The sequence below is a fragment of the Arachis ipaensis genome, chromosome B03 (assembly GCF_000816755.2).
Source record: "Arachis ipaensis cultivar K30076 chromosome B03, Araip1.1, whole genome shotgun sequence".
Lineage (NCBI taxonomy): Eukaryota > Viridiplantae > Streptophyta > Magnoliopsida > Fabales > Fabaceae > Arachis > Arachis ipaensis.
Window position 1 is genome coordinate 23,466,604 of NC_029787.2, and position 12,151 is coordinate 23,478,754.

The 12,151-nt window shown below is 37.1% G+C and overlaps 1 protein-coding gene across 1 annotated transcript; it reads right to left on the reverse strand.

Moving 5' to 3' along the window:
* LOC107632591 lies at positions 3,623-5,312 on the reverse strand. The gene is made up of 4 exons (XM_016336257.1): positions 5,143-5,312; positions 4,767-4,945; positions 4,631-4,690; positions 3,623-4,521 (listed from the first exon to the last, which is right to left on the reverse strand). Exons 1-4 carry the CDS (start codon positions 5,310-5,312, stop codon positions 3,623-3,625), a joined length of 1,308 nt encoding a protein of 435 aa, XP_016191743.1.

The window sequence follows — 12,151 nt, forward strand, 5'->3', positions numbered from 1 at the left end:
AATTCGAATATAAAAAAAATTTAAAATGATATTTTTTTAATAATTTATTTTATTTATTTTTTATTATATATTCTCAAAAAAAATATCTACTACTAACAAACAATGATGATGTGACACAGTAACTGAGGCAATTAGAGGTGATACTAAACAATGTGACTAAAGATTTTGTAATTTTTTTTACCGTAAATATAAGAGGGAAAGTAAGATTAAAATTATGGTTGATTTAAATTTTTTTTTTGGTTGGACTTTTTCACATTCCATATACTAGTTGCTTACTTTGACAAAGTTGATTAATTAATTAATATAAAAACTCCTTAACCAAGATGCTTTATTGGCAAGCACTTCCTTGATTTAGAATGGGAATTTTCCTTTCTTTTCCATTTCTTCCTTTTTCTTTTTAAATATATCCTATCACTTCCGTAATCATATGATTTGGAACTTTGTCAAACTATTTTTCTGATATAAAAATCTTTGGAGTCTTAGTATTGTGATAAGATCACGGAAGAAGGTACCTAGAAAACACTTGGGCACGCAGATAATAAGCAAGCACACCCACAGATAGAGAGATTAAAGAGCATATACCCTACATGTGGGAATTGTTTGTGGACCAAGCGAAAATAAATAAATAAGTAATAAAATAAAAGATAAAACAGTATAGTGAGGGTAAACAATTCACGAGTGCATTACACACTACTATATATCCTTTTACATATGTATCTCTTTTCTTTCATTTCTTTCACAGCTCATATACCCTTAAATCCCTTTAATCAATATAAAATTTCTCATATATATGACTTACTGCAACGATGGGTGACATTAAAGAGGCTTTTTTTTACGTAAATGCGCATGCAAATAACTTTAATTCTCAAAATGCGCATGGCTGAAAATATTTTTGAAAATACGCACGGTCAACTCGCAAAAATCACAAACGAAATGGAAATAAGATACATATCAAGGGGGGTGTCCACGAAATGGGTTCTGACCACTGACACAATTCATTTCATTTGTTTCAGGAACAAAATAGAGCACCTCACACATGGCACACACGAAATGCACCATGTCACTCATGGCACACACGAAATGGCCCAACTCACATATGACATCCACGAGTTGGACACTTCATGGGAGGCACACACGAAATGGCCATCCTCACGTGTGGCAGGCACGAAATGGGGAGGGGGCCAGTCAAAGCAGCAAGTCTCAGTGTTGCAGTTCCCGTACGAGCATGTATTGGGTGATTGAGAGGCAATTTATTGTTGTCTTGTGAGTGTGAAGCATATAAAAGGAGGTGAAGGGAGGGGAGGGGACCAATTCGAAGGTAAAAAAGAGAAGAGAAGTAGTGGGTTGCATGAGAAAGTTTTATTTGTTGGTGTGGTGAAAAAAATTTTGTGCCGGAAGAATAATTTTTATTATTAAAAAATGAGTAGAAGTGGAATTAATGTGGAAGAAAACCTTAATAGGTTGGATGAAATGTGAAATTTCTGCTCATTTACATGTTAAGGTGAGTTTTTTTTTAATAAATAAATAAAAATTTGTTAATGATTAAAAAAATTGTTGTAAACTAAATAATTGTGTTTTGATCTATTTCAATTTCAGCCGGCACGTGTGTTGACTCCGCATGGCACGCTGGTCGATGTTTTCTCTGTAGACGAAGCAGATCTGAGTATGGAGATTAGGAGGCAGATGCTTGAGCCGTATCTAAGAAGAGCCGGCTTCTATTATGCGTCTCTGATAAAGCATTTTGAGTACGACAACCCAATGATTAGCGCTCTTGTGGAGAGATGGCGTCTTGAGACCCATACATTCCACCTTCCATGGGGTGAGTGTACTATCACTTTGGAGGATGTTGCCATGCAGGTGGGGTTACCAATCGATGGTGAGCCGGTGAGCGGTACTCTAAGGTCATAGAGTAAGTTCCACCAGAGGGATATTTGGCAATGGTGTGAGGAACTCCTTGGAGAAGTTCCTAACGGACATGTTGGGACCACGAAGTATAACATAAAACTGAAGTGGCTCGGGAGTAGACTACAACAGATGCCTCTTGACTCTCCCGAGGAGGCCCTCGTACGGTATGCACGTTGTTACATTATGTATTTATTGGGTGGCTTTTTACTTCTTGACAAAGCGAACAACACGGTTCACGTACGTTATCTTCTTCTCCTGGCAAACTATGATGCCATTATTACATATAGTTGGGGCAGTGCCGTGCTCTGTTGGTTGTATAGAGGCATGTGCCTAGCGACTGATTATAACGTCGAGGGAATGTCTGGCTGTCATACACTATTGATGTCTTGGATATACTTCAGGCTTCCTTTCTGGGCACCGGATGTGACGAGCCCATACACGTTTCCGTTAGCTACAACGTAATATATTTTCTTGCATATCTTCTGTATTTATGACTTGTGTTGTGATTTCGTTTGCCTTTTTATTTAAATGTGGTTATGATCATGGTGTTCTTTCGTAGGTGGGCGGGCAAGAGAGGAAAGAATGACTATGCCGAGCAACGCTTACAAAGGCACCGTCTGAGGTTGGACAATTTGAAGGTGGACGAGGTAACTATTCCTGTTGTATGTTCTAGCATGAATTTGTTTTGTCCCTGAAAGTTCGTCTACCTGTGTAAATGACACTCGGCTTTGGTAGTTTCTGTGGATGCCGTACAGGGATGCACGTATTCTGTCGAGGGTGCCTGCGGAATTTCTTGGAGCTCCACATGGGGACACAGGACCTGATTGACTCTATGGATCGAGTTGGTTGGACAAACTTTTCATCTTTATTTGATGGCCTAGATCAATTCATTCCTTCTCAGGCATCACCACGCACACCCACCGACTTAGGACTTGCACTTCGACTCTCTGATTCAGGTAGTCACCCCCCTGTCGGAAGGAGGAGATCTGTTTCTGTAGGTGACACGGCCGGATTCCAGATGCGCCTATTTGAGCCATCGTTGTTAGAGGGCCATCGCTTATCGTATGCGGGGGCTGATGATGTAGGGGAGGAGGCACAGGCAGGACGTCCCCGCCGCGACACTCGAGCACCTTCTTGTGGTACAGGTGGGAGGTTGGGACATGATGGACACCATCACTAGTTCACGTTATGGCTTTGACTGTGTTGTATTATCGTCCAATGGTTGTATTTTCTTGTCGTTCGTAGTTTATTATGTTTTAGGGTTCGTACTTCGTGCTTGTAACTTTTTACGGTTATCTGTGTTGTGATGTTTTGAATTCGGTATTGTTAATGTTCATGTTGTACTGGTTGCAAACGTGTGTGTTCATTTGACAACAAAAGGAAATATTGCATTCATCTCTTTAATTCTAAAGCATATAACATTACACCGACTAGAGACGAAAATTTAATTAAATCAAAAATAAAAGAACACTCCATCACCGACCCAGCCACGCTACTAAGTGCCAGAGACATGAGGACAATGTCTCCTAGTATGCCCTGGTTACCTGCAAATACCACATCGCTTTCCCGGTCCAGGCTCGACGTCGTCCATCTCGTTCCGAATTCTTGTAGACACAGGTCGGCCATCCATCGATCGTCGCAGATGGGGATTGGGACGGAGAAGTTGTCCTTCGTGGGGTGGCCACACTTCCTCATCAGGCAATGGCGGAAACTCCATCTAATATACCCGGAACGCATTTTCCACCCGATAGACATCGTCGACATAAGACTGCCAGTCAAGCCTGGCATGGGCACATGCTGCAAGCGCGTGGGCACACGGGTAGTGCAACGCTTGGAAGTATCCGTAGTCACACCGTCTTTGCTGGAGGTAAACTCTGAATCTGGATTGAGACCCTACGTCGGCTATCTCATCGACGGTGAAGATCGATGTCGCCCTGTCGTGTGATATGACAAGCATTTGCGTGATTCCCTCCCTGTTGGCAAGTATTGCCTTTTGCAAGAACTGCGAAAAGATCTGGCCACATACAACCTGTGCTTCTGCCTGCTGACCCTTCTGGACAAACAATGCATTTAAACGGTGGTACGTGGACTTCACAATTGCACACACTGGAAGGTTACGAGTCTCCTTCATCACAGAGTTGATGCACTCAGAAAGATTCGTTGTTGTGTGACCATATCGGCAACCCTCATCGCGGTGTTGGAGCCATTTCGGTGGCTCTAACCCTCTTATCCAAGCCATCATTGCCAGGGATGTGGCGGGATCCTCCGCGCTGATTAACTCTAGGTAGTATTGTGCTTGCTCTTGGGTCTTCGAGTATGCCACGCTAACAAGATGTCTTTTGGCTTCCTTACTCTTGAAGTTTGTTGCGAAGTTGGACGCAATGTGTCGGACACAGTAAACATTGTGTTCCCAGCCACAACCCTCTCGCTCGAGCGCAGCCTTTATAGCCGCATGCCTGTCAGAGATCAGTAGAACTTCCGGTTGAGTAGCCACATGTCTCCTTAAGTTGGTGAGAAAGAAGTACCACGCATCTGTGTTCTCCCGTTCCACTAGCGCGAAAGCTATGGGAAGAATGTTGTTGTTTCCGTCCTGTGCTATTCCCATCAACAAGGTACCTGTACTTACCATACAGGTGTGTTCCATCAACCGAAACTAGGGGCTTGTAGTGCTTGAATGCCTCGACACACGATGGGAATGACCAGAATACTTGATGAAACATGACACTTTCGCGGTCGAGCGTGTTGCCGACATAGTATGGTCGGGTTTGTAGGTCGACAATTGTACCTATTTCAAAATTGCAAATTCATAAGAACATGATAACTATTACAAAACAAGTATGCAATCCGATAGAAAGGCTTACCTGGAACAAAAGTTTGCAACGCATTGAAGTATCTCTGTAGCTGGTTATAAGAATCATCCAGTCTCCATAGATTCTCGCTATTGCCTTTTGCTTCACTAGCCAAACCTTTTTGTAAGACACCTTGTATCCGTATGCCGATTCCACGGATCCCTGCAACACCTTTATGCAAATGGTTGCGTCTGCTTGAACCATGGGGAATATGTGCTGGCATATGACATTTGAATTGAGTTGAGCATGATCTTGCGACGTCGCAGACGCCAAACAACTGTGAGGCCCTTGGTATTTTCGAACTTTCCAAAATCTGGACGCCCTCATCTTCGCAACCCTCACCATCCAGCAACATTGGTCACCAAAAAGTTTGCATCGACAAACATACCTAGTATGATCTGACTCCACTACTTTGAATTCTGCACTTCGACGGATGTTGTAGTTCTTAATAGCAAGCATTGCTGCATCCTTACTCAGGAATTTCAAGCCAACCTCTAGCTCCATTTCACCGGTCAAACCATAGTTACTGGGTATGTCCTCTGCATTTGTTGAGTTCATTGGACCAAGACTGAGGTGTAGGTAATGGTCGGGGGTGCCGCTGGAAAGACCTCCAACCCTTGCAACATTTATCGGTTCAACACCAGTTGGGATGACCCTTTCGCCCTGAACCGGTTAGGTTTCCGGAATAACTTCTGCTTCCTCTCCACTATCATTCTCAATCTCGTCTTCCTCAGAGGAGTCAGCCAACCCGTCGGCCATTCCTTCCGGATATGAGACATGGACAGTGTGGAAGGGACATCGGTTAGGAATTTCTTCATTCTGGGCGAGGGCCACGAAGGCGTTAAAGGACGGACTACGAGCCCTACCTATCTCCAAAAACAGAATGCCTTCACTAGCACCGAAATTTCGCATTTCCTCCACGTTATTCGAACTAGATGAGCTGTCCCCCACATCTTGGAGCTTCACACAGAGTTCCATCGAATAGATGCTTCCGATGCTACGATGATATGAAAACATCATCGACACGTGCTGGTCAGATTTAATATGCATTTTCTGATATGTAAACGAACTTGTTACAGCAATCGGCATCCTGTAAATAAGCGTACTGATCTCCTTTTTTCCAATCAGCCCAGTGTTCATCAGAATCATATTTTTTAGTTATTGCAGACACGATTGTGGGAAAATTATTATCCAAAGTGGGTCGTCACACATAAAGTTCACTCTCTCAGCTGTATGCGAAATTTCTCCGTTGGGATATATGACCACATAAATATGTTCAGATGCCATTATGACACCCAGAAATTAGTAAAAGCAGCTTCTATGAGAGTGGAATTTTCGGAGAAGAAGGAAGGGTAGAAGAAGTGAAAATTAGAAATATGGCTTTAGTTCTGCTAGAGAAGGGTTTTTATAGCCTAGCCGTTGTTCTAATTTGTGTGCAGTACACACAAATTTGTCACATTTCGTGTGCGGTACAAGAGACATGGAGTCTCAACTCGGCAGTACACCCATTTCGCGCCTGCCTGCCCAGAGTTCTTCCTTCCATTTCGCTGCTGCCACCATAGAAATGGGAAAGCCATTTCGTGGGAGCTGGCCCTGACATGGATTGCCCATTTCGTGGGCACCTTGAGTGAAATGGAGTTCAAATCCATTTCACGGGCACTGGCTAAGAAATGGCAATGCGCATTTTCAGAAACATTTCCAGCCATGCGCATTTTGGGAATTAATGTTTTTTAGATGCGCATTTAGGTAAAAAAGCCCATTAAAGATGAACTATATACGGAACTCTCCTGAACTTTGATGAAACTTATTTGGATTTATTTTTGGTTTCTTTAAATGATAATTGACTTTTTTTTCCTTCTAATTATTTTGAATTATATTAGAGAATTATCCTAAAACAACATCATATAAATATATTAGACAAAGAATAAATATTATTAAAATAGTAATTAAAAGTTTTATTATTGACAAAAATAATCTCAAAAAATACAAACGACAAGAAAAAATCTCTAAAATTGATTAAATTTGACAAAAATAATCATTCGTCAAATGATTTTATTTTTGTTGATGAAAATACTGAGTTCACTAATAAATTTGATCAGATGGCATCCATAAAAGCTAACATGGCAGATTAAGTATTTAGAACAATAAACCCTAATCTCAACTACTTCCCACTACTCCAAATTCCCACTACCACCAACATCTTACTTTTGTCAATCCACTCCACAAATTTATAAATGATCCACAAACTAGAAGTGCAGGACAACGTGGCAGCACTGATACGTCATTGGTAGATTGGATTTTGCTTCTCTGCCTTTTGTTCTTCGTTCTTGGCAAGAAATTGAAACCAAATCAAAAGGAAAAAGGGATATAATTGAAACCAAATAATAGAGAAAGAAATCTAAACCAAATTAAAAAAAAGGCATAATCTCAATCAAATGGCATGAGAAAATCAAAAGTGAAGGAACAGAGTAAAAGAATAAAAACACAAGTAGCAAGCAAATTTGGGATAGAAACATCATTTGGAATGGGTAAGGGGCGCTTCTCCTTTGGTAAAAATATTAACACGTAACCCAAAATTGGAAAAAATAAACAAAATTCCAAATAAATAAAGAAAGAAAGAAGGAGAAGACCTTGCGATGGGCGGTGGTGGAGTTGATCGAGGTTGGAGGCGATGCTGGCAGGACATTCAAGCACAGCGTAGAGGAGATGGCGAGTGGATCTGATAGAGCAAAGGAAACAGAGGAGCTAGGCATAAAGAGAACGATGTTGAGAGATCACGAGACTGGAACAAAGACGATGATAGAAGTTGGTGAGAGAGAACTCCGGTAATTGTTAGGGTAAAAAGCAAAATAAGATTGAGATTTAGGAAAAAGAAGAGACGAAGCTACGAGAAAAATAAAATATATTACAGTTTTTTTCAACTGTTGCGTAAATCGCCAGTTAATTGGTAGATAGCAGGTGATTTAATTAATGCCTCTAAAAAGGCATTGCCATCTGCCAATGTTTTGTAGTGATAATCCTTAGTAAATTTTGAGTAAACACATTTATCCGCACTATTATCTGAGAAACCATTTGATAACACCATTGAATCAAATTCTCATGCCATTGTTTATATGCTTGTTTTAGGCCATACAAAGGCTTAATTAATTTACAAACTTTTTTTTTCATTTTTGGGTAGCATAGCCTTCCGGTTGCTCCATATAAATTTCTTCATTAAGATCTCCATTTAGAAAAACAGTTCTAACATCCATTTGATGTATATGAAGCTTATGAATGGATGATAATGCTATAAAAGTCCTAATAGAAGTTATTCTTGCCACAGATGTGTAGATATCAAAATAGTCTAGACCTTCTTGTTGTCTAAACTCCTTGGCCACTAACCTTACTTTAAAGATTTGTAATAAACCATCAGTGTTATACTTTCTTTTAAATACCCACTTACATTCTATAGGCTTTGATGGAGGCAAATAAAAAAAGACTCAAGTCTTATTTGATAATATTGAGTCCATTTCATTATTGTTGCTTCTTTCCAAAAAAGTAAAATCTCTTGAAGTCGTAGTCTCTTTGAACGTTAGAGGATCACCCTCTATGTTCATCACAATAGGAATCTTGTTTATCACAAAATTTCTAGTTCCGTCTACCAAAAAAGTGATAACCTGAGAAGAAATAAAATCTGGACCCAAGTCCTTTTCTTTTCTCACTTTCAAACTCTTCCTTGATTCGATGAATTTTTTGTTGCTTAGACGTTTATTATTTTAATTATTTATTTCTTGTGAAATATTAGTATCATTTTGGGGTATTCTGAATAAGAAGTTGAATTATTGATAAATTTATTTTCAATAAATTCTACCTCTCTTGATTTAACAACTACGTAAGACATTAAATCTAATATTCTATATGCTTTAGAATTTTGAGCATATCCTATGAAGGTGCCTTTTATGGGTCTTGGCTGCAATTTGGTTCTCTTCTGACTAGGAACTCAATAAAAGCTAAACACCCCCACACTTTTAGATGATTCAAATGAGGTTTTCTTTCTTTTCATATTTCATAAGGAGAAATCTTTCTATGTCTTGACAGTATCCTATTATAGATATGACATGCTTTCAACAATGCTTCACCCGACAAATTGAAAGACAATTTTGCATTTAGTAACATTGAATTAACCATATCAACTAAGGTATAGTTCTTTCCTTTTCACCAAACTATTTTGTTGCAGAGCATACAAAGTGGAAGATTCATGCACACAATATCATGTAATTCACAAAAGTTATCAAATTCATTAAAAAAAAATTTCTCTACCTCAATCACTACGAAAAACTTTTATTTTCTTATCATGTATGTTTTCTACTTTAATTTTATATTTCTTAAACATTTCAAAAGCTTCATCTTTATATCTAACCAAATCCAAATAAGTAAATCCAGAACAATCATCAATAAAAATTATAAAATATCTATTTCCTCCTCTAGTAATATTGTCATTTAATTCATAAATATCACTATGAATTGATGCGTTCGCATCATTAGTAATTTTTCTTGTACTTTTCATATTTTCTTAGAGATAATTATAGTTTCTTTCATCTAAACCAATTGATTTGAGGTATTTTCTGTTGTTAATATATTTTCTAAATACTTTAAAAAAATAAGATAAAGAGAAGAAAACCAAAGAGTAAAAGAACCACGATTCGAAGGCAAGCAAAGGGAGTGGCGTGCAACATCAAACAAATGGCTTTTAATGGCATGAAATCATGTAGCGAGGCTGGCGTGTAACGCCACAACAAGGCATGCAATGCCTCCAAAGGTCCAGATTGGCGTGCAATGCCACCAAGGCGTGTAACGCCCTCCAAGTCAAAGAAAGCTGGCGTGCAACGCCTATAGCATGCTGGCAAGTTGGGGTGCAATGCCACAAATGCCATCGAAGGAATAACAAGCTGGTGTGTTACACCACAAGTTGGCGTGTGATACCTTCAATAAAACCATGAAGCTGTCGTGCCACACCAAGCCCAGACGTGCAACGTCTTGAAGCCCACAACAAGTTGGCGTGCCACGCTACAAGTCCAAGTGCAATGCCAATTAAGGCCCACTCTCCCAGATATGTAAATTCGGTTAAGATTAAGGAAGATTCTGTTAAGATAGGATTTGATTTGATTTTGTTTTAATTAGGATTTGAATTATTGCTATTAATTATCTTATTCTTTCAAAAAGATAAGATAATATTTAGTTCTGAATTTGAATTTTAGGTAAACTTAGGATATAAATAAGTGAATGTAGTTCACAGAGAGGGGAGTTCGGAACCCTAGCCGAATCCTTTCAATATTGTTCTCATCTTTTTCCATGAATAATTAATTCCATTTGTTAAGGGTTTTGAGCTCTATTTACTTTTTCATGGATTATTAATCTAAGTGTTTTATTTTATTTTGAATTTATGCATTGATCTATTTTCAAGATTGAGTTTGCATTCTTCATTCTTTAAAAGTTAGAAGTATTGAAAAATATTCTAATTCTGCTTTGAATTCTATTATTACTTTGGAAAATTTAATATTGAAATTAAGCTAGAAAACTCTTTCTCATGATTTTTTTATTTGACTAGGAATAGTATTTTAAAGAGTGTGTGATGTTTTTTCTTATAATTCTCAATTTTTTAAGACTAATTTTGAATATGTGATATATAATTTGAACTAGAACTACTTTTGAATATTATTTGAAACAAAATCAAAATTGTGCTAAATCTCTTTTCTTAATCGATTGACCAAGAAATTGGTGATTGATTAATTAAAGATAAATTGAATTGCTAAGGAATTGAAATTTAATTATATATGATTTGTCGTGAAAAGATCTTTGCATGCATCAAAATAGATCAACATAAGGTTAATCTTCCTGAAAAATAAACATCTCTACAACCTTTGACATTCTCAATCACTGCTTTCTCATAATCAAATACATGTTTTCATCCCTGTTTCCACAATCATTCAAGCATTCAAAGTTCCAAGCAAGACACGGTTCCTACCCTCATTATTCCAGGTTCAATTGATTTAATTAGAGACTTAATATGATATTTTCTTGCTCAGTCTCTTAATTCTCGTGGAAACAATATCCACTCACCGTGGTATTACTTGATCGATCTGGTGCACTTGCCAGTATCCGTGAGCATTATTTTTTGCTCATCATGAATCAATTCTAATAAATGTGTGTTTCTTTCAGTTTTAGGAAAAGATTCCTTAGTAATGTTGGATTATATACAAATATCACATTTGTTATTAAAATTTTTGTTACTAAAATCAATATAGTTATTTTATACATATATTCAATTGATTTGTAATTTAAATGTGCTAATCTATTATGTCGTAAATCACAAGAATCAACAATATACAAAGAAACATTCACTTTATTTTTAATACTAAATTTAAATATGCCTTCAGTACATATTATTTTTCTATGAATACATCATTTGTAAGCAAGATCACTTTGTCGGATTCCATTACAGCTTTGAATCTTTTCTTACATAAGAGACTAATAGAAACTAATTTTTTTTTTTCAAATTCGGAACATGAAGTATATTTATTAAACTTAATTTCTTTTCAAAAGTAAAATTTAATTCCACAGTTTATTAACTACAAATTTTGGCTAAGTTATCATTGTCCATCAAAACTTCTATATTGTCTTCATATGTTTTGAATTGGTTGCAATCATTGCAAACATGAATAGTAGCCCCAAAATCTAACCACCATTCAAGTGATTTTCTATGTATTGCCATGTTAAGTTCTGTAACCATGCCAATATGCATATTTTGTATTTTTTCTGCAATCATAGCAATTAGTAGATCTTTTTCTTCCATTAAGTTGGTCTTTGGTGCTTCCTTTTTTAGAAGTCTACATTTTTTTATGGAATATCATTTTTTGTGACAATGATAACACTCTCTTTGTCTCTTTTTGTCTTGCTTTAAATCTTGTGAGAACTTTTTTTCTTCTTATTGATTTTGTCTTCACCAATATGATTCACTTTAGAACTTTGAGAAAGATACAAAACATCACATTTTCGAGTTTCCTCCTCTATATATATATATATATATATGTCTTAGTAATTTTTTAATTGTGAAGTCTTCATCAAGATGTAAAAGCTCCTTCCTATAACCATTCTAAGATGATAGTAATTTTGAAATAATTGCTCAAACTTGTGATGATTCAGGGATCACCACGTATAAATCACGAAGTCTACTTACAAAAATTTGTTATAATTTTAAGGTACGATTAAATCATTTTTTTAAAAAAATATTTGTCTCCATACTTAGTTGTTATAGGATTAATGACAATATTCTTTTAAGATACAATAAAATTTATAGATTTTTTACTTAGTAATAATAAAAAATAATTCTCTTGAATAAAAAATTAAAATCACACTTT